The following is a 27,730-nucleotide window of genomic DNA, read 5'->3' on the forward strand; positions in this document are numbered from 1 at the left end:
CACAGGGACATCCTTTAAATGGTTCCATAGGACGCTGAAAAGGTCACATATGGTCGAGAGGTCCAAGGCTGAGTAAAGTCAGATACACTGGGTCCACTCTGGGTACGGAACAGTGAGGCCATGGAGCCACCTCCCTGTGCCTGGCCTTGTCTGCCCCCAACACGGACACACAGATGGCTGGAAGGCCACACGGCTGGAAGGCCACACCCCACATGCTAATCGCAGTTGCTGTCTTTGGCTGGTGAGATTAGAGTCGTCAGAGAGTTTGTTGTTTCTATTACTAAGTGTTTATTTCGTCAGTTTGGAAAAGGCAAAAGTGGAGGCCAGGCGCGGTGGCTCACGCCTGACGATGCCTGTAATCTCAACACTTCGGGAGGCTGAGGCGGGCTTCGGGAGTTCAGGAGTTGGAGACCAGCCTGACCAACATGGCGAAATCCTGTCTCTACTAAAATACAAAAATCAGCCAGGTATGGTGGTGCGTGCCTGTAATCCCAGCTACTCAGGAGGCTGAGGTAGGAGAATCGCTTGAACCTGGGAGGCAGAGGCTGCAGTGAGCCAAGATTGCGCCACTGCACTCCAGCCTGGGTGACAGAGTGAGAGTGTGTCTCAAAAAAACAAAACAAAACAAAACAAAACCAAAGAAAAGCAGGAGAGGAAATCAACTGCATTTCTTTAGACAGCCTCAAAAAGTTAAAAAAAAAAATTTAAAACTTTGAATATGCCACTTATAATAGTGTCCAAAAATATGAAATACCGTCTAATAAAAGATGTCAAAGCTCTAGTATAGAAAACTACAGGTCAGGAGTGGTGGCTCACACCTATAATCCTAGCACTTTGGGAGGCCGAGGCGGGTGGATCATGAGGTCAGGAGTTCGAGACCAGCCGGACCAACATGGTGAAACCCCGTCTCTACTAAAAATATGGAAATTAGCCAGTCATGGTGGCGCGTGCCTGTAATCCCAGCTACTTGTTAGGCTGAGGCAGGAGAATCGCTTGAACCTGGGAGGCAGAGGTTGCAGTGAGCCATGATCACGCCACTGCACTCCAGCCTGGGTGACAGAGTAAGAGTCAGTCTCAAAAAAAAAAAAAAAAAAAAAAAAAGAAAACAAAAGTACAAAACCTTTTTTTCTTCTATCTCTGGTGCTTGAATCAGGAACAGAATCTTATTAAGAAGGAATTACATACATTTCTTGGAGGTAGAAACTTTGTCAATACAGTTAGAGACTTTCGGCTGGGCGCGGTGGCTCATGCCTGTAATCCCAGCACTTTGGGAGGCTAAGGTGGGCAGATCACTTGAGGTCAAGAGTTCAAGACCAGTCTGGCCAACATGGTGAAACCCCGTCTCTACTAACGATATAAAAAATTAGCTGGGCGTGGTGCCAGGCGCCTGTAATCCCAACTATTTGGGAGGCTGAGGCAGGAGAATTGCTTGAACCCAGGAGGCGGAGGTTGCAGTGAGCTGAGATCATGCCACTGCACTCCAGCCTGGGTGACAAAGCAAGACTCTGTATTAAAAAAAAAAAAAAGATTCAAGGAAAAAGAAATCTCAGTGAGCGATAAGATCTGGTTAGTTTCCTGCTGGGGGCCTGACACCAGGCTCTACCGGACTCCATGCTATGGTGGATGTTGCTGTCCTGTTTTTGCCAGGACTAAGGCCTGTGCCAGGCAGCATCCTGGCCGGGCACCTGTGCCACTTACCTGCTAGTGTAGCCTGTGACAGGGTTCCAGCGCTGGTTCTCATAGATGTGAACACACTTCACGTCTGACTGCGTGTAGATGTTACTGGTGCTGCTGGCCAGGCCTGTGGGGAGAGGTGGCTGCTGGGACCGAGGCCACATATGCTCTGCTTGGGACTCTGGCTTTCCGTCTGAAGCACAGATTCCCAGAGAGACGGGGAGGGTGGGCTGGAGCCAGGTCAGCAGTGAGGGGCAAACAGTCCTGTTGAGCTTATCTCACGGGGGTCGGCCTGGCTTGGGTTTTCTCCTCTGGGACTGTGATTATTCTGGGATTGCGCAACCTCGATGAGCACAGCCTGCTGTGCATTAAAACTCCCATCCACACCCCTCCAGCACCTCTTCCCACCTTGCCCTCCTACTTAGCACCAGGGAGGCATGAGGCCCACCCAGCTCACTCTGTTACCAAAGGCACCTGGGACCATCAACGTAACCTCTGTGAGCCCCGGCTTCCTCACTTGTAAAATGAAGACAGAGGTCACTTCTGCCTCACACACAGGGAAGCTGGAAAGCCTGCTCAGATATGCGTTCCTGGGGTGTCAGGGGACCACAGTTCTCTGGGGTTAGCTGCTCCCCCATGGGGCATGTGAGCTGTGGCCTGGAACGCCCCGTTTCGGTGTCTGTTTCTGCCTTCGTTTTCCAGTAGAAACAGAGGGACCCTGGCTCCTAGAAATTGGGAGGCCACAGAAGTTCAGCGAGTGCCTACCCTGAAGGAAGAACATACCTAACGCCCTGAAAATGAGGGGCCGGACATGCCAGTGGACCCCGGCCGCTGCCTCTCTGGAACCTTCGAGGCCTTCAGCTCGAAGTGGGTACTGGCAGGGACCATCCTCGGTGGAGGCTGGCAGTGGTGAAGGTCACCTGTCAGCCAGCTGTTAGCCGAGTGTGAACACTGGGACAGTGGCCCTGGCCTTGGGCAGGGAACCCAGACGGGGACTAGAGGAAAGAATGCCCAGGAAGGCTCCGGGGGGGCCACGGGCTGCCCTCACCTTGGAAGCAGCCGCCTCCATAGCCACCTGTGTACACCCAGGCCGTGTGGTCATAGCCGATGCCCCACACCACGCCCCGGCTGTTGGCCTCCACCATCCGCAGGTGGCCGCCCATCTGCCGCCAGAACCTGGAAGGATGGGAGAGGGCAGGTGCAAACCCCTCAGGCCCCACCTTCCAACCCTGCCTGGCCGCCCTTTTGTTCCGTGCCCTCCGGTGGTTCTGGGATTTTCCCAGCCCTCAGTCTCCAAGCACAGACCATCGACCCTGCCTGACCTCCGCGTTCATATTAATCAAAGCTAAAGAGACTCAGCCCAAGAGAGGTGCAGCGTCTTGGCACTGGGGCTGTGCAGGTCAGACCGTCTCCACGGGCTAGGAGTCTTCCGGAACCCACTCACTTCAGCCCCATGGTGACATGGAGGGGGATGAGGCCAGCGGCGTGTTTCACAGGGCCCCTTGGGGTCTGGGACCTGGGGGAACGGGCTGGCCACAGTGGCAGGTGCAGCCAGGCTTGAATGTCACAGAGCAGAGCCGGCCATGACGTCTAATCCTCTGCATGAGTGACAGCACAGCCCTTGGGCTTCCAGGGTGTCGGCGGGAGGCGGCGCCAGCACAGCATGGCCTCCTGGGTGGGCAGAGTGCAGGCTGCTGCCGGTGCAGGTCACAGCCTCCTGCAGCCGAGGCCCTGTCACTGTCACTGTCACCAGAGGTGGTCTGAATCCTCTGGCAGGATACTGCTCTCCCCTCCTGCAGCCAGGGCTTCTGGCCAGCCCCCGTGCCCATGGGTAATGAAGCCCAGGACCTCGTCAGCTTGGGAACACCCCCGGGGCAGCCTCTGTCCCACAGGGGACAGAATCATAGCCCCCATGTCCCCTGCCGGGCCCTCCTCCTCAGGACTCAGCTCAGATCGCCCCCAGGGAACTTCATTCCCTCTTTGTGGCTTTTTTTTTTTTTTTTTTTTTCCTGAGACAGGGTCTCCCTGTGTTGCCCAGGCTGGAGTGCTGTGGTGTGGGTGTGATCACACCTCACTGCAGCCTTGAACTCCTGGGCTCAAGTGATCTTCCCACCTCAGCCCTCCCGGTAGCTGGAACTACAAGTGCATGACACCATGCCTTGCTAATTTTTTAAATTTTTTGGTTTCTTTTTTTTTTTTTGTAGAGACGAGTCTGGCTATGTTGCCCAGGCTGGTCTTGAACTCCTGACCTCAAGTGATCCTCCTACCTCAGCCTCCCAGAGTGATGAGATTGCAGGCGTGAGCCAACCTGCCTAGCCCCGCCTTGTGTCCCTCAATGTCCCCAACAGAACAATGCCTCCTAGGCTTGTGCGCCCAGCCCTGCCCTCACCCCACTCCAGCCTGGCTACCCCGGGTCCCCCAGGTCCGGTCTCCACCGGCACTTACCAGTGCCAAACGTCAAGTCCTCTCTCCACCCACTCCTGCTGGACTTTGAACCCCACCAACTCTGCCTTGACCACGCCCCCAAACTTTCCTCCCACAGTGGTTCTCTCCTCTCTGCCCCCAGGCCCCGGGCCACCCACTCAGCAGGGGCTCAGCTGGAGCTGGAGGCGGCTGAGCGCCCGGTCTGTGCCCTGGGCAGGTGGAGAGATGTGGCTGCTTTACTATGGCCTGGAAGCCCCCTGGGGTGGAGGATTGTGCCCCTCACCCACACTCCACGTTCCTCCCGATGCTCAGAGGCTGCTGGGCGGCACTGACCCACCCTGGGCCCAGTGGGGCTTCTGGTTCCCCTTCTTGGGGTCTTTGGACAGGCCCAGGGGGACTTGGGGGCCTGGGAACCAGTGGCCGTGCCTCTGGCCGGTCAGCGAGAAGCTTGACCCTGCGTGGACTCCAGTCCTCTGGAACCCCCTTCTGTAACCACGAGCTCGGGGTGAGGCCAGGCCCCAGACCCCACCCAGAGTGCGGCCCACTCACATCTGGTCGCAGGGCAGGGGGTGCTCGTGGGCCTCCAGGTCCGGGCTGGGCTCGCTCACGAAGACGTCCCCCTTGCAAGTGACGGACCAGATGGCCTGTGGGGACGGGCGGCCCTGCACCTTCCGGCTCTCGCAGCAGGACAGGCTGAGCAGGGCGAGCTGGCGTGGCACAACGCCGGTCACTGCTGAGCAGGCCAGGCCAGGCTGCCCCACCATGGCTGTCCCTCCCCCAGGCCCGAGGGGACCACCGCCCACTCACCCAGTCATTCACGTCCTGCTCGGTGGTGGCAGCCAGACGCACCGGCCACCTCTGCCGTGTCCGCTCGGGGGTGTACAGGGCAAAGGAGTGCTTGGTCTCGTTCAGCACTGGGACCAGCGCCACCACCTCATTCAGGAATATGTGGATGTACTGTTCACAGAGCAGGCGCCCGGCAGGGCTATCACCCAGGGCAGGAGGCCTCTGGAGGGCGACCTCCACTGTGCTTCACCCTGGGACCCTGGCCCTCGGACACCCTCTCTCCTGGCACCCCCAGCCCTGCCCCCTCCCCTGGGTACCCCCAGCCCTGCCCCCTCCCTTGGTACTTCATTTCTGTACCCCCTCCCCTGGGCACCCCCACTTCTGTAATCCCTCTCCTGGTACCCCCATTTCTGTACCCCTCCCCCGGGCACCTTCATTTCTGTACCCCTCCCCTGGGCACCCCCATTTCTGTACCCCTCCCCCATTTCTGTATCCCTCCCCTGGCACCCCAGCCCTGTGTCCCCTCCCTGGCCCCATCTCCTGTGGGACCCGCGGGCACCTTCTTCTCCTCGTGGACCACGTAGTAGATGAAGAGGATGCTGTCCCGGGCACCGTCGTGCCCCGTGAACTGCTCCAGGGCCACGCGCACGTCCACCCACTTGTGGGGCTTCCAGTCGCACCACCACTGCAGCGCCCCGGTCTTCACCCACACCGACTGCGCAGGCCGGGGCAGTGGACACCATCACAGGCAGGCCCGGGGTGCCAGGGGAGGAGGGCGGGGCTGGGGGTGCCCAGAGGAGGAGGCAGGGCTGGGGTAGGGCCCACCCAGCACTCCCGGCTGTCAGCCCAGCTCCCCCTACGCTAATGATAACAGTGACGCTGCCGGACACCCGATAGGTGCAGGCTGAGCCAGGGCTGTTCCGTACAATCTCCTCTCTCTCAAACAGCCAGAGAGTGGTCACTGCCACCCCGCCTTCTGCATGGGGAGACAGGCTCGGGAGGTTCCGTGCCTGGCTTGGTGTCACAGAGTGAGCCAGCAGCAGAGCTAGAACCCAAACCACAGCCTACTCGTGTCCAGGGGCCTTTGGAATGAGGCGGGTCACATGCTCTGTGTGACTTCCCTGTCACCCCCACACTTGACTGTGAGCCTCTGAGGGCCGGGCTCTGCCACAGGATAGCGGGGCAGAAGCAGGGTCGGCCCAGGGGTGGGGTCTCTGGCCGCCCTCTGTGCTAACTCCTTGCAATCACACGCTACACCCCTGGGCGCCCGGGGTTCCCTCCAGCAGGGAGAGGATGATGTGGTTCCCCTCCCTGGCCACCCTCCCCTCCCCACCCACCACCCTCTGAGGTTGCTGCCGTCTCTGGGTCCCCAGGGCCTCCAACGAGTCCGGAACACAGTGGGGCCCAAACCAAAGTCTTCAGGATGGATGAAGAAAGCCTGAGCTCATTTCTCTATGCCTGCATCTGGGCGGGAGACCGGGGGATGCAGGCATCCATCTGTTTCTCTCAGAGCTGGTACACAGCAGGTGCTCAATGAATGATTGCTGGAAAAAAAAAAAAAAAATGCGTGCGCAGCCACCGGGGTGCCCACCTGCTCCACGGCCTGCTCGTAGTGTCTGAAGTTCTCCAGCTCCCGCTTGGTCCTTTCCGTGAGCTGCTGGAAGATCTGCTTCCTCCAGGCAGCGGTCTGGGCCGGCGTGATGGACAGGGACAGCATGTGTACCGAGGAGGACAGGCCTGTGGGGCAGACAGAGCCTCAGGGCCGGGGCACCGTCCTGCCCACAGCTGGGCAGGAAGCCACGGTGCTCCCCTCCACCAAATCAGCCCTTTCTAGCTCAAAAGCTACGCTCTCTGTTAAGCCTTCTTCCACCCTTCGCCCTGATGGACAAGTTGCTCTCCCCCAGTAATTCAGCCTGGAAAGCGGCCACCGCCGCTAGCACAGGGGAGGGGCTGCAGACAGGGGAAGGGGCACTGGCCACTGTGCTTCCAGGTCCTGACAGCCTCGGGCTGGTCTCCAGAGGCCACAGAGGAGTGCAATGTCTGGCTCAGGGCTGCTGAGCACAGTGAGGCGTCCAGGGAGGACAGCAGGCCTGCCCAAGCCCCCCCACCCCGGCCTCCTCCCACACCCCACACCCCCAGGGCACCTGGCCATGTGGATGCCCCCAGGTGCTGCAGGAGCCCTTACCCGCCTGGACAGTGAACCACCTGGGCATGGCACACGCCTCCACCACGCAGCCGCCTCCTGACACCCAGGCCCACAGCGGGTGGTCATCCACCCCATACGGCTCCTCCAAGCCCAGCGGGAGGAGCCCCAGCGAGGAGAGGCTGGTGGTCTCGGGGAAGCCAGCGGCCGAGTGGCTGGGCACTTTCTTGGGCTCCTTGAGGTCAATATTGGTCCAGGGCAGCTCAGCAGGGGTGGGGGCCGGGCCGGGGTGTGTGTTGGGTCTGGCCTCCCTGCTGCCCTCGGCTGGGCAGGCATCCTCCACGGTATCTTCTGCGGTCCTGCCAGCCCCTGGGCCTGAGGCTGAGTTCCCCGCGGCATTCTTGGAATCGTCTAGAGGCTCTGCAGGGAGAGGCTGGCCAGGCCCCGGTCTCTCGACTTCCGAGGAAGCATCGGTGTCACTGGGGGCAGACTCGCCACTACCCCTCACCTCGTCACCGAAGAAGCAGCCGGCACTGGGGACAAATCAGGCCAGACCCATCACTCCCTTGCAGGGGAACATGCGCTGTCAGGCAGGCCTGGCTCTAGGGTGCTCCACCATGACTGCCTGTGGAACCTTGGGCAAGCCAGAACCTCTCTGAACTCCTGTCTCTTCCTCTGTGCAAGGTATACATCAGCACCTGCTTCCAGGGAGCTGAAACCTGGGCCACCCTGCAGACCAATCACATCGACATATCTGAGAGTGAAGATCTAGAATTACTATTTCTTTTTTTTTTTTGAGACGGAGTCTCACTGTCACCCAGGCTGGGGTGCAGCGGCACAATCTTGGCTCACTGCAACCTCTGCCTCCCAGGTTCAAGCGATTCTCCTGCCTCTGCCTCCCGAGTAGCTGAGAGATTACAGGCATGCACCACCACGCCTGGCTAATATTTGCATTTTTAGTAGAGACGGGGTTTCACCTTGTTGGCCAGGCTGGTCTTGAACTCCTGACCTCAAGTGATCCGCTGGCCTCAGACTCCCAAAGTGCTGGGATTACAGGCGTGAGCCACCGCGCCCGACCATAAACCTCTTTTCTTTATAAAAGACCAGCTTCAGGATTCCCTTATAGCAACACAAAATGGACTAAAACGTGTTTTCAAGCCTCTTGGGTATACACCCAGCAGTGGATGTGCTGGCTCACAGGGCAGTTCTGGGTTTCATGTCTTGAGGAATTGCTAAATTGTTCTCCACAGTGGCTGTACCATTTCACATTCCTACCAGCAGTGTATGACGGTTCCAATTTCTCCATGTTCTCACTAGCATTTGTTATTGTCTTTTTTTTTTTGAGACAGTCTTTCTCTGTTGCCCAGGCTGGAGTGTAGTGACGTGATCATAGCTCACTGCAGCCTCGACCTCCTGGGCTCATGTGATCCTCCCACCTCTGCCTTGTAAGTAGCTAGGACTACAGGCCCATGCCACTGCACCCAGATAATTTTTTTTTAAATTCTTGTAGAGATGGGGTCTCACTATGTTGTCCAGGCTGACCTTGAACTCCTGGGCTCAAGCGATCCTCCCACTTTGGCCTCCCGAAGTGCTGGGATTACAGGTGTGAGCTACCGCACCCAGCCTCGCCTTTCTTCCATTGACTTTTCACTCTCTTGATAATGTCCTTTTGATTCACAAAAGTTTTTAATTCTGATGATGTCCAATTTATCTGTATTTCCTCATTGCCTATGCTTTTGGTGTCATATCTAAGAAGCCATCGCTAACCTCAAAGTTATAAAGATTTGGCATCTGTAGTTTTTGAAGCTTCTCAGCTGATTCTAATGTGCTTTCCAGTTTAAGAACTAACAGCTGGGGCCAGGAGCGGTGGCTCACGCCTGTAATCTCAGCACTTTGGGAGGCCAAGGCGGGAGGATCACAAGATCAGGAGATCGAGACCATCCTGGCTAACATGGTGAAACCCCATCTCTACTAAAAATACAAAAAATTAGCCGGGTGTGGTGGCGGGTGCCTGTAGTCCCAGCTACTCGGGAGGCTGAGGCAGGAGAATGGTGTGAACCCGGGAGGCGGAGCTTGCAGTGAGCCAAGATCGCGCCACGGCACTCCAGCCTGGGCGACAGAGCGAGACTCCGTCTAAAAAAAAAAAAAAGAACTACCAGCTGGCCGGGTGTGGTAGCTCACACCTGTAATCCCAGCACTTTGGGAGACAGAGGTGGGAGGGTCACTTGGGGTCAGGAGTTCAAGACCAGCCTAGCCAACATGGGGAAACCCTGTCTCTACTAAAAATACAAGAATTAGCCAGGTGTGGTGGTGAATACCTGTAATCCCAGCTACTTGGAAGGCTGAGGTGGGAGGATCACTTGGGCCCAGGAGTTTGAGGCTGCAGTGAGCCATGATCACGCCACTGCACTCCAGCCTGGATGACAGAGTGAGACTGTCTCAAAAAAAAAAAAAAAAAAAAAAACAATCTGAGCAGACTAAACCCTCAGGTGACACATGAGCAAACGCCTGCCCTGGCCGTCCTCCCTGGCCCTCTGGGCTGACAGCACAGCAGGGTGGCAACCATCAGCCTCAGGGCATAGAGGGGTGTGGACCAGGGGCTAGGGAGTGTCACAGCTACAGGTGGGAACAATGTGGACGGTTGCAGAGCCCGAGCCCTGAGTGCCATCTCCATCCACGCCTATGATGTGGACATGCCTGCTGCAGAGCTGAGCTGTCCCCAGCTTATCCACTGAGTCGCCTGCCTGTGCTCTCACGGCCGGTGGGCAGAGCTGGGGCTTGTCCATGCTCTTTAGACCCACGGACCACCAGGTGCAGCCCCAAAACTGCAGCAGCATCACCTGGGGGCTGGTGAGAAATACCAAGTCTCAAACAGAAACTCGGGGTGAGACCCGGAGATCAAAGTCTGAACAAACCCTCCAGGAGACCCCGATGTCTGAGTCTGAGACCACTGCTGCAGGCGAAGCAGAGACCCTCTGTCTTGTCCTTGTTTCCCCTGGACAGAGGGGCCTTTACTTCTACCCCGGAGAAACTGTTTCTGCCCCAGATCTTCAGCCTTTGGACCCAATGGGACAACCTAGCTCAGGGTCAAGCCTCACCTCCATCACGATGGCCCAGCCTTACCCTGCTCCCAGATGCTGCCATCAGCAGCCCAGAGTGTGTCAAACACCTCCAGCGGCCACCCCGGGCTGCCCCCAGGACCTCCTCTCTGTGGGACTGAGGCAGGAGGGCTTCGGCTCTTGTGGCTCTTGTGAGTAGAGACCCATTTTCTCCTGCCTGGGGCAAGTCCCGGGACCCAGTAGGGCAGGTGGCAGCCTCTTCTGGACATGACCATCTAGGCTCAGACAGCCCATCCTAGCCTGACTCCTGCGCACCCTGCCACCCCCGGTCACCTGAGGAGACTAGACGAGCTGCCAGAGTATGACCGGTCACACTCTCGGGCCGCGACAATGGCCTTCCAGGTCTTCCCGCTGAGCTCACTGGGGGTGACACCCTGCCGGAAGTACACAGCTCGGTCCTCACAGCCAATGCCCCACACCTGGAAGAGAGAGGCTGTGTTCTGAGGAAGCTGGGCGCAGGCCCGGGGGCTCCTCTCGCTTCTTAGGGGTGCAAAATGCAGACAGGGTCCTCCATGTGCAGGTGTGTGTGGGCTGGGAAGGTCCATGCTGGGGCTGTGTGGTGGGCACAGAGGTCAAACACTGGAAAGGGGCTCAGGAGAAGCTGCGACCTGGTCCCGTCTCCCTGACCTCAGGCAGACCCAGGGTTTCAAGGTGACAAGGTCTAGGGGAAGAGGCAGGGCTGGGGGACGCTGTGTTAGGAAATGAGGTTCACCTGCCTCCCTGTCTTGCGTGTGCCCTCTGGTGGGAAGCAGATGCCCCCAGTGAACCCAGAGGTGGTCCTGGTTTTGTTGTCTTTGTTTTTGTTTTTTTGTTTGTTTGTTTGTTTGTTTGTTTGTTTTTTGAGACGGAGTCTCGCTCTGTCGCCCAGGCTGGAGTGCAGTGGCGCAATCTCGGCTCACTGCAAGCTCCGCCTCCCGGGTTCACGCCATTCTCCTGCCTCAGCCTCTCCGAGTAGCTGGGACTACAGGCGCCCGCCACCACGCCCGGCTAATTTTTTGTATTTTTAGTAGAGACGGGGTTTCACCGTGGTCTCGATCTCCTGACCTCGTGATCCACCCGCCTCGGCCTCCCAAAGTGCTGGGATTACAAGCGTGAGCCACCGCGCCCGGCCTGTTTTTGTTGTTGAGACAGAGTCTTGCTCTGTTGCCCAGGCTGGAGTGCAATGATGCAATCTTGGCTCACTGAAACCTCCACCTCCAGGGCTCAAGTGATTCTCCTGCCTCAGCCTCCCCAGTAGCTGGGATTACAGGCTCCCATCACCACACCCGGCTAAGTTTTATTTTGTTTTGTTTTGGAGATGGAGTCTTGCTCTGTCGCCCAGGCTGGAGTGCAGTGGCGTGATCTCACTGCAACCTCTGCCTCCCAGCTTCAACCGATTCTCCTGCCTCAGCCTCCAGAGTGGCTGGGATTACAGTCACGTGCTATCACGCCCAGCTAATTTTTGTATTTTTAGTAGACACGAGGTTTCACTGTGTTGGCCAGGCTGGTCTCAAACTCCTGATCTCAGGCGATCCACCCACTTCGGCCTCCCAAAGTGCTGGGATTATAGGTGTGAGCCACTGTGCCCGGAATGTTTTTGGTTTTTTTTAGAGATAGGATCTCAATCTGTCACCCAGGCTGGAGTGTGGTGGTGCAATCATGGCTCATTGCAGCCTCGACCTCCTGGGCTCAAGCAATCCTCCTGCCTTGGCCTCCTGAGTAGATGGGACTACAGGTGCACACCACCACACTTGGCTAATTTTTAAATTTTTGTAAAGATGGGGTCTCACTATATTGCCCAGGCTGGTCTCAAACCCCTGGGCTCAACTGATCCTCCCACCTTAGCCTCCTAAAGTGCTGGGATTTACAAGTGTGAGCCACCACACCTGGCCGTGGTGTTTTTTTTTAAGATGCAAAGTAACCTCCCTGATTCTGACCTCACTTTCCATGGGTAGGCATCCTACTCTCTGCCTTTGGGCAAGAAGTAAGGTTTGCTAAAGGGCTCAGGTGGCCTGGCTAGGTAGGCTGTGGCATCTCTGTCCCTTGGCCCTGGCAGGCTCAGCTCAGGCTCAGCTGAGCTGCCTCGGGCTTAGCACCCCTGTGCATTAGCAGGTGCCTGTCTCCCCCCAGCCTCTGGGTGCTGTGCCACCGGAGTGGGTGGGAGGAGGGCGTGGCAGCAGAGGGAAGCCTGGCACCTCAGAAAGAATCTCTTGCTCAGTGCAATGGAATGGGGGGCTGTCCTTGACAGCAAGGGGCTGAACCCTTTGAGTTTTTTTTTTTTTTTTTGGAGACAGAGTCTCGCTCTGTTGTTCAGGCTGGAGTGCAGCGGAGCAATCTTGGCTCACTGCAACCTCCACCTCCTGAGTTCAAGCGATTCTCCTGCCTCAGCCTCCCGAGTAGCCGGGACTGCAGGCATATGCCACCACACCTGGCTAATTTTTGTATTTTTAGTAGAGATGGGGTTTCACCATGTTGGTCAGGCTGGTCTTGAACTCCTGACCTCAGGTGATCTACCCACCTCGGCCTCCCAAAGTTCTGAGATTACAGGCGTGAGCCACTGTGCCCAGCCCACCCTTTGAGTCTTAAAAGTCCCCAATCCTCATTATCTATGAGAAGGCCACACTGTAAAACTGTGCAGATGATTCTTAAGAGAGGCTGCACTGATTGGGCATGGTGGTTCATGCCTGTAATCCCAGCCCTTTGGGAGGCCGAGGCAGGCGGATCACTTGAGGTCGGGAGTTTGAGACTAGCCTGGCCAGCATGGTGAAACCCTGTCTCTACCAAAAAATACAACAATTAGACAGATGTGGTGGTGCACACTTGTAATCCCACTTACTTGTGAGGCTGAGGCAGAAGAAACACTTGAACCCAGGAGGCGGAGGTTGCAGTGAGCTGTGATCGTGCCACTGCACTCCAGCCTGGGCGATAGAGCGAGATTCTGTCTTAAAAAACCAAAACAACTTTTTCTGCCCGTGGACGCTGCCGAAGAAGCATCGTTAAAGTCTTTCTTTATCCTGCCATCATGTCTAAGTCAGAGTCTCCTAAAGAGCCCAAACAGCTGAGGAAACTCTTCATTGGAGGGCTGAGCTCTGAAACAACTGATGAGAGCCTGAGGAGCCATTGTGAGAAATGGCTCAAAACACCAAGCTCTCCAGGGGCTTTGGGTTTGTCACATATGCCACTGTGGAGGAGGTGGCTGCAGCTATGAATGCAAGGCCACACAAGGTGGATGGAAGAGTTGTGGAACCAAAGAGAGCTGTCTCGAGAGAAGATTCTCAAAGACCAGGTGCCCACTTAACTGTAAAAAAGATATTTGTTGGTGGCATTAAAGAAGACACTGAAGAACATCACCTAAGAGATTATTTTCAACAGTATGGAAAAATTGAAGTGATTGAAATCATGACCGAGGCAGTGGCAAGAAAAGGGGCTTTGCCTTTGTAACCTTTGACGACCATGACTCCGTGGATAAGAATGTCATTCAGAAATACCATACTGTGAATGGCCACAACTGTGAAGTTAGGAAAGCCCTGTCAAAGCAAGGGATGGCTAGGGCTTCATCCAGCCAGAGGTCGAAGTGGTTCTGGAAACTTTGGTGGTGGTCGTGGCGGTGGTTTTGGTGGGAATGACAACTTTGGTCGTGGGGGAAACTTCAGTGGTTATGGTGGCTTTGGTGGCAGCCGTGGTGGTGGTGGATATGGTGGCAGTGGGGATGGCTATAATGGATTTGGTAATGATGGAAGCAATTTTGGAGGTGGTGGAAGCTACAATGATTTTGGCAATTACAACAATCAGTCTTCAAATTTTGGACCCATGAAGGGAGGAAATTTTGGAGGCAGAAGCTCTGGCCCCTATGGTGGTGGAGGCCAATATTTTGCAAAACCACGAAACCAAGGTGGCTATGGTGGTTCCAGCAGCAGCAATAGCTATGGCAGTGGCAGAAGATTTTAATTAGGAAACAAAGCTTAGCAGGAGAGGAGAGCCAGAGAAGTGACAGGGAAGCTACAGGTTACAACACATTTGTGAACTCAGCCAAGCACAATGGTGGCAGGGCCTAGCTGCTACAAAGAAGACATGTTTTAGACAAATACTCATGTGTATGGGCAAAAAACTCGAGGACTGTATTTGTGACTAACTGTATAACAGGTTATTTTAGTTTCTGTTCTGTGGAAAGTGTAAAGCATTCCAACAAAGGGTTTTAACGTAGATTTTCTTTTTTGCACGCATGCTGTTGATTGCTAAATGTAATAGTCTGATCGTGACGCTGAATAAATGTCTTTTAAAAAAAAAAACAAAAAAAACAAAGAGAAGCTGTGTCCTTGGAGTCCACATTAGGGGGTGAGTTCCTTCACTTGGTGACCATCGCACCTGATAATCACCTAAACATTTCTCAAGGAAACCTTCCAGTCTCCAGGAATCCCTTCCTGCCACCTGCCAGGCCAGATCCGTGCTCATGGCTCTGAGGCCTTAGGAAATTGACCTAGGGATAAGCGAGGGCCCTGGGACCCTGGCAGAACCAGCCCCCTGGGAACCCTCGCGGGCTGAGAGTGTGCAGAGGTGCCAGGACCCCCGCTGTACCGCCATCATGAGCTCCTACAGTGGGAAGGGGCCACCGGGCTATTGTGTGGCATCAGGAGCCCCCATTCTGAGACCCCTGCTGTTTAGGGGCTGTGGACCCACATGCACACCTGGTCGTTCATTCCCACGTTCACCATCGTCATCTCACCAACCATCTCAATCCAGCTGGTTCCGCAGGGATTGTGAGAGTTGACGCCTCTTCGGAACCACACCTGGGGGAGTCAGAAATAAACATGCCTTCCTGGAGGGCCACTGAAACAGACGGTTCATTCGTTTAAGCCTCAGGGAGAACAAGTGAATAATTTGATCCTTTGGTTCACGTCACAAATGAGCAGTAGCATATCATTTAGTGAGGAAGCCCTTATCCATGATCCATATCCCTCTTCCCACACCCCGGCCGCATCTCCTGTGCCTGGCACTATCCCATGAGGGCTGAGGGTCTCCTGGCCTTAGCCACATGTGTCCTGGCAGCTTCCTGCCCATTCTCCAGCCTAACGCTTGGAAAAAGCTAGTTTATTTGAATTGAGTTGGTCCCTGTGAAAGACAACAGCCTTAATACTGTCATTCAGGAAAACTAGTTTTTAAAAAGTTCATGATTAGAACAAACAAGACCCTTATTTTAGGTCTACTCTTAGTACTTCAAGAAATAATTAAAGTGAAGTATTTTCATGTCAACGTGTAAAAATACACACACTCCCACTAGATTTTCCCAGACTACCTGTGGCTCTGTGATTCAGCAGCTGGTCATGCTCCACCCTGCCACCCGGCATTCCATCTGGGCTGTTCTTATACATTCCCCATGGTGGCCTGGGAGGCCCCGCTAGTCTCAGACCTACTGGAGACCTTGTGCTATTAGAATTCCCGAGATGCTGCCAGACATGGTGGCTCATGCCTGTAATCCCAGCACTTTGGGAGGCTGAGGCGGGTGGACCACCTGAGGTCAGGAGTTGGAGACCAGCCTGAACAACATGGTGAAACCCTGCCTCTACTAAAAAATACTACAAATACTAGTCAGGTGTGGTGGTACATGCTTGGAACCCCAGCTACTAGGGAGGCCATGGCAGGAGAATCGCTTGAATCCAGGAGGCGAAGGTTACAGTAAGCTGAGATTGCGCCACGGCATTCCAGCCTGGGTGACAGGATGAGACTCTGTCTCAAATTAAAAAATAAAAAAAAGAAATCCAATGTTGCCCATTTAATCCAAAGAAAGTGACACATTGCTGTAAGAGGGGCTTGGAAGTTGTGGTCTCTGGGAAGTGGGGTGACCAGGACCCAATGTGGGGGACAGTCTGGTCTGTAGTTTTGTAGGCTGGGAGTGGCCTCAGACTCTGAGAGCTTCATCACTGGAGATACAGACGCAGAAGTGTGGGCCGTCTATCCCCAGGGCCAGGGAAACCCCCTTGACAAGCAGTTAGAAAAACCCCATGAGTGGCCGGGCGCGGAGGCTCACGCCTGTAATCCCAGCACTTTGGGAGGCCGAGGTGGGCGGATCATGAGGTCAGGAGATTGAAACCATCCTGGCTAACACGGTGATACCCCATCTCTACTAAAAATACAAAAAATTAGCCAGGTGTGGTGGTGGGCGCCTGCAGTCCCAGCTACTCGGGAGGCTGAGGCAGGAGAATGGCGCGAACCTGGGAGGCGGAGCTTGCAGTGAGCTGAGATCACACCACTGCACTCCAGCCTGGGTGACAGAGCGAGACTCCATCTCAAAAGAAAAAAAAAAAAAGAAAAACCCTGTGAGTAATCGGAAATCGGCTGGTTTTATTGGACTTGCCGCTGATAAGATGCAAAAGACAAGCAGTGACTAGAGGATGGGGAGGCGCTCGGTTAACTGAGGGCTTCAGGAAATTCGCTTCTGATTCTTTGAAATGTTGCAGCCTATCAGGTGATACTCGCAGTTGCTGCATTTGGGTACCAGTGTGTGGGTGGAGGAGGATTTTATGGCACCAAACGTCCTGGAGATTGGCAACAATTTCAGCAACAAACAATGCATAGTGCTTGTCTGGTGCCAGATTTGTTCTAATGGGTTTTTCTTTTTTCTTTTTTGAGACGGAGTCTGGAGTGCAGGCTGGAGTGCTGTAGTGCAATCTTGGCTCACTGCAACCTCCGTCTCCCAGGTTCAAGCGATTCTCCTGCCTCCCAAGTAGCTAGGATTACAGGTGCCCGCCACCATGCCCAGCTAATTTTTTATATTTTTAGTAGAAACAAGGTTTCACCACGTTGGCCAGGCTGGTCTCTAACTCCTGACCTCAGGCAATCTGCCCACCTAGGCCTCCAAAAGTGCTGGGATTACAGACATGAGCCACTGCACCTGGCCTGGGTTTTTCTTTTTTTTAAATTTGAGACAAGGTCTTGCTCTGTCACCCAGGCTGGAGTCCAGTGGTGCGATCACAGCTCACTGCAGTCTCCAACACCTGGGCTCAAGTGATCCCCCAGCCTCATCCCCATCTTACCTTCCAGTCCTTGGTGACAGCCCAGACCACGCTGACTCCCACTGAGACGTGCATGACCCCGTTTTCAGATCCAGGAGACTCTACAATGGACCAGGAACTTCCTACCGGGCCCCCAAGAAACCCCCAGTGGCCCCCATCAGCCTGGACAGCTGGGGAGCGAGTGACCCTCACCCTTCTCCCCAGTACAGGGTATGTGGGTGGGGGGGCCGGGCTGCCCACCTTTGGGATTGTTCCTGTTGATTCCTTCCCGGACAAGGGCCTGCCCCTCCCAGAGTGTGGCCCACAGGAGGTCGTGGGGCCCACAGCTGATCTGAACCACCTCCCCGGGGGTGTCCAGCAGGGACCAGGAGGACCCTTCGGGGTTGGAGTGGCTGACGTCCTCTCTGTACCACACCTGGGAGGCAAGACAGGGACATAGCACCTGCATCAACTCATTCACAAGAGCCAAGCACGGGGGTCTTGGTGTGGTGGGGGTAGGACCCATGTCCCCTGACTGTCCAGATCTCACTCCCTGCCCCCTACCCTGGCCAAAAAATGCAAACCCTGGATTCTGGCGGTCCTGGGGGATACACTTGTTCCATTCATCTGTTTGGGGTGACGCCCCCAACCCCGCCCAATCATGGACACCCACCCACCACCTGATTCCAGTCTCAGCCATGTGGGTCTCCAGCCACTCTGGCCAGCCCGTATGTCCCATGCCCCCTTGTGGCGATGCATTCTCACGACACCTGGCTCCAAGGGAGGGTCCAACTCCCATTCATAAAACTATCTAAGATGTCAGTTCTTTTTTCCTTCACTGAATGGTTAAGACTGGGAGCAACGTGCTCAGAGCGTCCGAACTGTTTGGCTCATTTTACCTGGGGGAGACTACATGTCACTTCGTGATCCAGAAAGGGCAAGGGACCCTCCCCATAGGGCTGTCTTCAGACTGGGGACCCTAGCCTCCCAATCCTGCCACTATCCCCCTACAGCGGGCCCTGCAGGACCAGGCCTAGGAGCCTCCCTTCAGCTAGCAGGTGGCTTCAGGGCCATCTGTCTCCCCAGCTTCTACAGAAGCCCAGGTCCTGGTGCCACCTCTCATGGACCACAGGTGTGGTGCAGGCAGCACCAGCTCACGGTCGACATTCCGGGACACAAACGCTGCTCTGCGGCCCCTGTTCTCTCCTCTCTCTCTTTGCATCCAGATGGGCATGGCCCCCCACTGGGGCCTCAGTCCTGGGCCAGGCCCTCACTCTGCCCGGCCCCTCGCCACCGCACTTCAGCAGGGCTGAGGAAGCAACTGTGTTTGCCTATGCCCAGGCCAACGTGGCCGCAGAGGGTGGCTGCGACAAAACCCGCAACTTCTGATAACTGCTAAGCCCACTGGGGAGCTGTGGTCAGTGCGTGGCGAGAGCGACTGAAAAATCCTGCTGTGCAACTGAAAGCCGTGACTCCAGTGTCAGCGCCCTGAGCTCAGGACCCTCGGGGCCTCTGCTGCCCTCAGGGGATGCTTCGATTCCTCTGCTTAGTTCACAAACTCCCTGAGACAGGATTGCCTCTCTCTAAACAGCCACAGATCCACTACCCACCTACCCACCCACCCATCCACCCATCCATCCATCCACCCATCCATCCATCCATCTGCACACCCATCCATCTGTCCACCTGCACACACCTTCCATCCACCCAACATATACCCACCTATCTATCTACCCATACACCCACCCACCCACTCACTCACCCATCCACACACCCACCCACACACCCATCCATCCACACACACACTCACACGCCCATCCACACACCCACCCACCCACCCATCCATCTGCCCACACACCCACCCATTCACTCATCCATCCACACACCCACCTATCCATCCTTCTGCCCACACACCACCCATCTGTCCACTGGCACACCTTCTGTCACCCACACACCCACCCCCACACTATTCCTGAAGACTGTGGGAGGCACCAGCAGGGAGCCGGCAGGGAGCTCAGAATCTGTCTTGAGGAGGCCACATTGATGTGCCTGAGCTGAGGCTGGGCACTGATCAGCACGCTGGGGGCTTGGAGGAGAGAAAGGCCAGGAACAGGCATGGGGTGGGGGGGCCAGGGCTCCTGGGAGGAGCAAGACCCAGGGTAGGGAGAGGGGTTGGCCTTACCTTGCCCTGCAGAGACACAGCCCACACTGACAGGCGGCCCACGGGCTCCTCCGTGATCTCCCAACCCCCTACAGAGAGATCGTTGAAGGGGTCGGGCAGCTCCTTGGGGTCATCCTTCGAGGGGATCTGAAGCCAGGAAGTGAGAAGCGGTAGCAGTCAGCACCCAGTGGGCACCTGGGCATGCACCCACCTCCCGCCCGCCTGCCATCCAGACGTCCATTCTCCAGCCCAGCCTGCAGCTGCCTTAATTCACAGGGAAGGCAGCATCAGGACTGTGGGGGCCCCTGCCCAGCTAATTTTTGTATTTTCAGTAGAGACGGGGTTTCATCATGTTGGCCAGGCTGGTCTCAAACTCCCGGCCTCAAGTGATCCAACTGCCTTGGCTTCTCAAGTGCTAGGATTACAGGCATGAGCCCCCACACCCAGCCTCTACAAAAAATTTAAAAATTAACGGGGCATGGTGGTGCATGCCTGTAGTCCTAGCTACCAGGAAGGCTGAGGTGGGAGGATTGCTTGAGCTCAGGAGTTCAAGGCTGCAGTGAGCTGTGACTGCACCACTGCACTCAACAGAGTGCAACAGAGCACCGTCTGGGCAACAGAGCGAGACCCTATCTCTAAAAAGAAAAAAAAAATAGGGTCAGCTCCCTGGTCTCCTGGCTTCTCCCAGTCCCAGGGGCAGCCCCACCTGACAGCCTTGGACATCCCAGGGAGGCCTCCGCTCATTGGAGGCCACGCCAAGACCTGGGTCCAGGGCTGTGCTCCCTAAGCTGGGAGGTTCCTCTCGGTCACGGAGCAACGCTAGAGCCAGAGGTGCCTCCCTTGGCTGAGGGGGAGGACAAAGTGCCAGATGAAGGCTCGGTCTGGGACACAGCAGCTTGGACACCAGGGTCAGGGCAAGTTCTGTGCTGTCCTGGGCCTGGCCTGGCTCCCTGTGTGACTATCTCCCAAGTGAAGGGACACGCAGTGCCGTGATGTTCCTGGGACAGGAAACAGCTCAAAGGCCAGGTCCCGAGGTGGGCGTGGCGTCCCCTGGTGCACACAGGTGCGGAAGGTGGAGAGGAGGCTGCATGTGACAGTCTGTCCTGGCCCTATCCTGCCCCCAAGCCACATTCAGGAACAGAGACCTTGGCCCAGATGTCCCGGGACTTGTATCTTCTGTACCGGATCCACTTCCGGCGCCGCACACAAGAATTCCACTTCTTGTCTTTCGTGTAGGTGGCGGGAAAGTCGATGGCGTACGTCCACCCCTGAAACACCAAGGAAGGGGCTCTCAGGCTCTGCGGGGAAGGCATTTGAAGAGCTGGGGAAGGTGGGGAGGGAGGGTGCGGCCTGAAACACCCGAGCTCAGGCACCACAGGGTGCAGGGGACAGAAGCAGGGACAGGCGGGGCCCCAGGCACCCCCTCCCCACAGGGCAGCCATGGAGGGTCCGGAGTTCACCTACCCCTTTCTCAGTGGGTTCGCCTCCAAAATTCTCATCCACGTACCAGTCAGACTCCCACTCCCAGTGCGGCGAGGGCAGTGCCACCCCGTCCAGGGGCCGGTGCTGGAGCCCACTCACGTCACTCCACGCCCAGCGGTCACTCAGCAGGAGCTTCTCACAGAAGCCGCCCACAGGATTCCAGCGCTGAGGGCCAGGGACACAGAGGCGGCCTTGGACCCAAGCCTGCTGGGAGGGAACCCAGGCGGGCCAGGCATCTCCAGGACCAGCTAACCCTGCCCAGCTGACCCCCTCATTGATCTCCAGAATAGGAAGTGAGCAGAGGGCCTGTGTGGGACCCAGCAACTGGGGACCCCCACGCCACTTCATCATGAGCCAGCAAGTACATCAGCGCAGCCCCAAAGGGCAAAGAACCCTCCTGCCAGCCACGGCGCTGTGAGCACGGCAGGTGGTGGAGGGCACATCTTGTCCTAGGCTCCCAGAAACCACTGGAGCTTGCCCTCGTGGGGACCTGGCCAGACTGCTTTGGTGAGGACACAACAGTGGCTTCAGCCTCAAAGACCCTGGATACTATGCAACTTGGATTTTTTTGCGGGGGGGCGGGGTACAGGGGGACAGGGTCTTGCTCTGTTGCCCAGGCTGGAGTGCAGGGCACGATTATGGCTCACTGCAGCCTTGACCTCTCCAGCTCAAGTGATCCTCTTGCCTCAGCCTCCTGAGTAGCTGGGACTAAAGGTGCACACCACCACACCCTGCTAATTCTTGTATTTTTTTTGTAGAGGCAGAGATTTGCCATGATGCCCAGGCTGGTCTCAAACTCCTGAACTCAAGCGATCTGCCCGCCACAGCCTTCCGCAGTGCTGGGATTACAGGCGTGAGTCACCACGCCTGGCAGCAACTCAGATTTTAAGTACAAGGAAGGAAATGAAGGCAGGAACTGGTGGGGAATCTGGGGCCTCTATTTCCCTTCTGTGGTTCATCATTTTAACCAATAACCCAGCAAACTGACCCGCTCGGCAACTCCAACCATGAGGGTCGCTACCTGATTCTCGTAGGCCTCCTCTCGGCGGCGGATGGGGACATCACTGGCACACACGTACACATAGACCTGGTTGTCACAGGCAATGCCCCAGCAGCACTGCGTGGTGGCGCTGACACGCTTGAACTCCAGCTGGGAGTCCTTGCACAACTCCCAGTACTGGCCTGCTGTGGACAGCGTGTACACTCTCCCGAAGAGGTCCACCGCCCACAGCACTGAGTTGGGCATGGCAGCGGCTGGAGGTAACCTGCGGCAGGAGGACGAGGGCCAGCGTTCAGGCTCCCAGCCCAGGGGACATCAGAGTCATGTGAAACCTGGGAGACTTCTACTGTGACTATTTATTCTTTTTCTTTTTTTTTTTTTTTTGAGATGGAGTCTCACTATGTCGCCCAGGCTGGAGTGCAGTGGCACAATCTCGGCTTACTGCAACCTCCACCTCCCGGGTTCAAGCAATTCTCCTGCCTCAGCCTCCCGAGTAGCTGGGATTACAGGCACCTGCCACCACACTCAGCTAGTTTGTGTATTTTTAGTAGAGATGGGATTTCGCCACGTTGGCCAGGCTTGTCTCGATCTCCTGACCTCATGATCTGCCTGCCTCGGGCTCCCAAAGTGCTGGGATTACAGGCGTGAGCCACCGCGCCCGGCTGACTGCTTATTCTTTGTTTTTCTGTTTATCTTTTTGAGATGGAGTTTCACTCTGTTGCCCAGACTGGAGTGCAATGGCATGATCTCGGGATCTTGGCTCACTGCAACCTCCACCTCCCAGGTTTTCTCCTGCCTCGGCCTCCCCAGTAGCTGGGACTACAGGTGCATGCCACCACGCCTGGCTAATTTTTATATTTTTAGTAGAGACATGATTTCACCATGTTGGACAGGCTGGTCTAGAACTCCTGACCTCAGGTGATCCACCTGCCTCTGCCTCTCGAAGTGTTGGGATTACAGGCATGAACCACCACGCCCGGCCTCTTTTTTGTTTTTGAAAGAATTTAAAAATAGATCACTTGAGGCCAGGAGTTCAAGACCAGACTGGTCAACATGGTGAAACCTCGTCTCTACTAAAAATACAAAAATTAGCCAGGCACGGTAGTGTGTGCCTGTAGTCCCAGCTACTCAGGTGGCTGAGGCAGGATAATGGTTTGAACCCGGGAGATGGAGGTTGCAGTGAGCACACACAGTGCCACTGCACTGCAGCCTAGGTGACAGAGGGAGACCCTGTCTCAAAAAAAAGAATTTAAAAAGTAGAGACAGGGTCTTGCTCGGTCGCCCAGGCTGGAGTGCAGTGGTTCGATTAGAGCTCCTTGCGGCCTCAAACTCCTGGGCTCAAGTGATCCTCCTGCCTCAGCCTCCTGGGACAACAGGCATGCACCACCATAACCAGCTAATTAAAAAATTTTTTTTGTAGAGACAGAGTCTCACTATGTTGCCCAAGCTGGTCTCAAACTCCTGGTCTCAAGCAATCCTCCCATCTCGGCCTCCCAAACTGCTAGGATTATAGCCTTGAGCCACCATGCCTGGCCAGATCTTTGTTTTCAAAAGAATCAATGAAAGCTTACAGGTTTAGTTGAATCTCAAAAGATGTAACTACCCCACTGCCTCCCCAGGGGTCCTTCCCCAGAGTGGGCAGGTCTCCCCGCCATGTTGGCCTCTATCTGGGCATAGTGAGGGCATTCTAGCCAGAGCCAACATGACCATGTGAATTCAAGGACGTAGGGGTCTTCTCTTCATGCTCCCTCAATGACTCCCTCCTTCTCTTCCCCCGGCTCTCTTCTTCTGCCATTCTCTACTCCTTTCTTTTTCTTTTCTTTTCTTTTTTATTTTTTAAGAGAATATCTTGCTCTGTTGTCCAGAATGGAGTGCAGTGGTGCAATCATAGCTCACCGCAGCCTTGAAGTCCTGAGCTCAAGCCATCCTCCTGCCTCAGCCTCCTGAATGGCTGGGACTACAGGCATGTGCCACTGTACCTGGCTAATTTTTTTGTAGAGATGGGGTCTCGCTATGTTGCCCAGGCTAGTCTTGAACTCCTGGCCTCAAGCGATCCTCCCACCTTGGCCTCCCGAAGCACTGGGATTACAGGCGTGAGCCACTGCACCCAGCCCTTTCTCTCTTCTTTCTCTGTGCTTTGTAGGCATAGCCAAGGCTATTGCTAAGTTCTGCCACTGACCACCCCTGGCCCCACCTCCAGGGCCCACAGTGCTGTTGCACCCAGGGGTGTCCTTCCTGGAGTCCTGGCTCCTGATAGGAACAGTCTTTCCACCATGGCAGGGCCACATGGCCAGGCACAAGGCAGCCAAACACAGAGCTACCGGATGAAGCCACCGGGGCCATCACCTGAGAAGCTCTGCCCGACAGGGCGGCTCCTAGATCCAACCCAGGACACTGCCCCGGGGCCTGAAGAGAGGAAAGAGCCTACAGATGAAGACATGGCCAGTCTGACTTAAAAACCGGAGCAAAAGGAGATAGGCAGAGTTTATTTAGGTGCCTGGAGGCTGTGCCCAGTGCTCCTGCAGCATGCCAGAGCCATGCGGGTGCTCCAGAAGGCCGGGTGACTGTGACGATGGCACGAGATAGAAGCATGTCTGAAAAGAGGAGCAGCTGCCACTGGCAAAAAAAAAAAAAAAAAAAGAAAAGAAAAAAGCCAGTTGCGGTGGCTCACGCCTGTAAACCCAGCACTTTGGGAGGCCGAGGCGGATGGATCACCTGAGGCCAGGAGTTCGAGACCAGCCTGGCCAACATGGTGAGACTCCATCTTTACTAAAAAATAAAGCGAAAATTAGCCAGGCGCAGTGGCGCGCGCCTGTAATCTCAGCTACTCAGGAGACTGAGGCAGGAGAATTGCTGGAACCAGGAGGTGGAGGTTGCAGAGAGCCAAGACTGCACCACTGCACTCCAGCCTGGACGACAGAGCAAGACACCATCTCAAAAAAAAACAAAAACAGAACTAGGCTCTTTGGGGACAAAGTGTATCTTTTTTTTTTTTTTTTGACAGTCTTCCTCTACTCCCAGGCTGGAGTGCAGTGGCACGATCTCGGCTCACTGCAACCTCCACCTTCTGGGTTCAAGTGATTCTCCTGCCTCAGCCTCCCAAGTAGCTGGGATTACAGACCTGCACCACCACATCTGGCCCATTTTTGTATTTTTAGTAGAGACGGGGTTTTGCCACGTTGGCCAGGCTGGTCTCAAACTCCTGGCCTCAGGTGATCCGTCCCAAAGTGCTAGGATTACAGGCATGAACCTCTGGCCCTGGCCGGGACAAGGTATATCTTACAAACACCAAGAAGACAGAATGCAGGTTGAGAAGGAAGTGAGAGAGAGGGTGAGGAACAGGAAGACAGGAAGCAGAACAAAAGCTCAGCTCTGGGAAACTCCCATAACAGGAAGTGGGGGAAAAGAACAGGAGGGAGACCACCCAATAGAATGGAGGAAGCCCGGGGAGTAAGAGCCCCTCCCAGAGCGGCCGACCTCTTCCACCCCAGGACACCAAGGCCCGTCAAACATATGAGAAAATCAGAACAACAGCTTTCTGGGACCATCTGAAACTGAGCTGGGACCCCTGGTGACCCCTTCGTGCCTCATTGATCAGGATTGAGAGTCCCTCTGGCACCTTCACAGTGACTAAGAGAGTCCAGAGCTGCCTGGATCTCAGAATGCTGCATTCTGGGATCCTCACCTTCTTGTACCACCAAAAGCTAACTAACCTCTCTGTGCCTTAATTTCCTAATCTATAAAAGGCAGAATGAGGCTGGGCGTGGTGGCTCATGCCTGTAATCCCAACACTATGGGAGGCCAAGGCGGGCAGATCACTTGAGGCCAGGAGTTTGAGACCAGCCCGGCCAACACGGTGAATCCCATCTCTACTAAAACTACAAAAATGAGCCGGCTTGGGAGGCTGAGGCAAGAGAATCGCTTAAACCTGGGAGGAGGAGGTTGTAGTGAGCCAAGATCGTGTCACCACACTCCAGCCTGGCCAACACAGCAAGACTCCATCTCAAAAAAAAAAAAAGGAAAACAAAAAACCAAGTCCCTTTCAGGTTGAGTCTTCAGCCTCTTCATTTCCATAATAGTCTCTGCACACAGTGGGTGTTGAAACATTTAAGGATAATCACCACCACCTACCTCCAACACACTGCCAACTCCCGGATCTAAAACAGAAATACTTCTCCAGGGAAAACAAATGCCACAAATAACTTGAAAAGTAAGGTCATAATTGGTGGACAGATATGTGATAAAGCAAGTAAAGTGTCAATACTAGAATCTGGCGAGGATGGGGATGCTGACTGTATAATTCTTTCAACTTGGCTGTATGTGTGAAAATCTTCAATAAAATGCTAGGGGAAGACAAAGGTTTTTTGTTTTGTTTTTAACTGTCACTTTCTAGAGTGTTAAATATAAGTTAGTCTTCAAAGATAGCTCAGAGGCCAGGTGCAGTAGCTCATGCCTGTAATCCCAGCACTTTTCGAGGCTAAGGTGGGAGGATCGCTTGAGCCCAGGAGTTCAAAACCAGCCTAAGCAACACAGGGAGACCCCATCTCTACAAAAATAAAAAGTTAAAAAAAAAATTAGTCAGGTATGGTGGCACATGCCTGTGATCCTAGCTACCTGGGAGGCTGAGGCAGGAGGATCACTTAACTCAGGAGTTTGAGGATACAGTGAGCTATGATTGTGCCACTGCACTCCAGCCTGGGCAGCAGAGTGAGACCCTGTCTCAAAAAGGAAAACAAACAACAACAACAACAAAAAACAAAGATAGCTCAGAATTCACTGGATAAGCAAGCAGTTTAGCTAGACTCGGTCTGCAGGTTGAGCTCAATGAAAGGAGATTTTGACTTTCCTTCAGATAAATGACTAAGCACTAATTTCCTCATAGACATCATTGAATCTTCTGGGCAGTTAATGGGAGGAGACTCTGCTACAGTGAAAGGAAGGGGTGGGGAGTTGCTGTATTTACAAACTCCCTTCAGAGTGGAGACCCAGGCACCCATCGCCACTTCCCAGCTACAGTTGACTTCAGGTAACCATCCTTGGTCAGCCACACTTTCTTTCTGCCTCTGCCAAGAGGCTCCCCCTAGCTCCTCATGGGCCACTTTCTGGCTGTGAGCTGATCAGGCAACTTGCACAGGGTCACTGGGTCAGAGGACTCTTGAAACCCCCTTTCAAGAACATGAAGCCCCATGATTCAGGGATCCTGGGACTTGTTTGTTTTGTAAGGTTAGAGGGATGGAGGAAAATCTTCCAAATCAGCAGCCTCGAATTCACCAAGAATTTCTACAAGATGAATTCGAGTTGAACCTTCAGTCGTTCCACGAAGGTCTGCTCGCCACCCTCAAAGCCATCTGCCTTTCTGTCTCAGTTTATTCACAGATCCTTTCAGAGACCAAAAAAAGCACCCAAGAGAGGCGGGGACAGAGATGTGGTAGAGGAAAAGACACAGTACCAAGAACGCTCCGCAAGCACTTACTTCCTCTGAGCCTTAGGAGTCCTACCTAAAAGGTTTCTTGCTTGTTTTTCTATTACACTGTCACTCCCATCCGATAATGCAAACAGAGTCGGCAATGCCCACTACAGTAGCTCGCTGGCTGCAAGGTGCAGGGGCTGTTCAAAAGCGACATCGGGGTCCTAAAGGTGGGAAAAAGCAGCATAACTTGCATGGTAGTTGATTCTTTCCTGAAGAATAGGGTCCACCCAGCCCCACCGGGCAGGAGGTGTCCTGAGTCAGCCTGGCGTTCAGCCCAGTTCTGTGCACTTGGGTGACAGGTGGGGCCCCTGCACTGCCACCAGTAGCATATGTCGGAGCTCTGGGCCCTGACCATCTGCCAAAGCTAATCTTACGACAAGCAGATTTGCTCCCATCAATGCCCAGGGAGACGACTAGGCAGGCCCCTTGCTGCGTGATTCTCGAAAACAACCAGGATCCCGCGATCCGTTTCTCCCATGGCTCCAGTCCAAAGGCTGGAATGG

General features: G+C 55.1%; 1 protein-coding gene and 1 pseudogene across 3 annotated transcripts in view; one reads left to right on the top strand and one right to left on the bottom strand.

Annotated features, from left to right (window-relative positions):
- Positions 1-27,730, bottom strand: part of TECPR1 (tectonin beta-propeller repeat containing 1) — a 38,403-nt gene that overhangs the window by 10,356 nt on the left and 317 nt on the right. Inside the window, exons 2-18 of one of the 3 annotated variants that reach the window (XM_032755898.2) lie at positions 27,256-27,388; positions 21,779-22,022; positions 20,740-20,922; positions 20,421-20,543; positions 19,297-19,422; positions 17,376-17,550; positions 17,157-17,257; positions 14,811-14,912; positions 10,420-10,565; positions 7,070-7,560; positions 6,476-6,621; positions 5,444-5,599; positions 4,906-5,055; positions 4,648-4,805; positions 2,723-2,850; positions 2,458-2,574; positions 1,699-1,801 (exon numbers count right to left, since the gene is read on the bottom strand). In XM_032755898.2, the coding sequence (XP_032611789.1) occupies positions 1,699-1,801; positions 2,458-2,574; positions 2,723-2,850; positions 4,648-4,805; positions 4,906-5,055; positions 5,444-5,599; positions 6,476-6,621; positions 7,070-7,560; positions 10,420-10,565; positions 14,811-14,912; positions 17,157-17,257; positions 17,376-17,550; positions 19,297-19,422; positions 20,421-20,543; positions 20,740-20,922; positions 21,779-22,003 (2,630 nt within the window). In that variant the 5' untranslated portion in view covers positions 22,004-22,022; positions 27,256-27,388. Of the gene's footprint in view, positions 1-1,698; positions 1,802-2,457; positions 2,575-2,722; positions 2,851-4,647; positions 4,806-4,905; positions 5,056-5,443; positions 5,600-6,475; positions 6,622-7,069; positions 7,561-10,419; positions 10,566-14,810; positions 14,913-17,156; positions 17,258-17,375; positions 17,551-19,296; positions 19,423-20,420; positions 20,544-20,739; positions 20,923-21,778; positions 22,023-27,230; positions 27,389-27,730 lie in introns of all 3 variants that reach the window. The other 2 variants (XM_032755897.2, XM_032755901.2) reach the window with 2 other exon arrangements.
- On the top strand, positions 13,094-14,310 carry LOC116810883 (heterogeneous nuclear ribonucleoprotein A1-like; annotated as a pseudogene).

This window comes from Hylobates moloch, unplaced genomic scaffold (genome assembly GCF_009828535.3).
Source record: "Hylobates moloch isolate HMO894 unplaced genomic scaffold, HMol_V3 SCAFFOLD_1, whole genome shotgun sequence".
NCBI classification, from domain to species: domain Eukaryota; kingdom Metazoa; phylum Chordata; class Mammalia; order Primates; family Hylobatidae; genus Hylobates; species Hylobates moloch.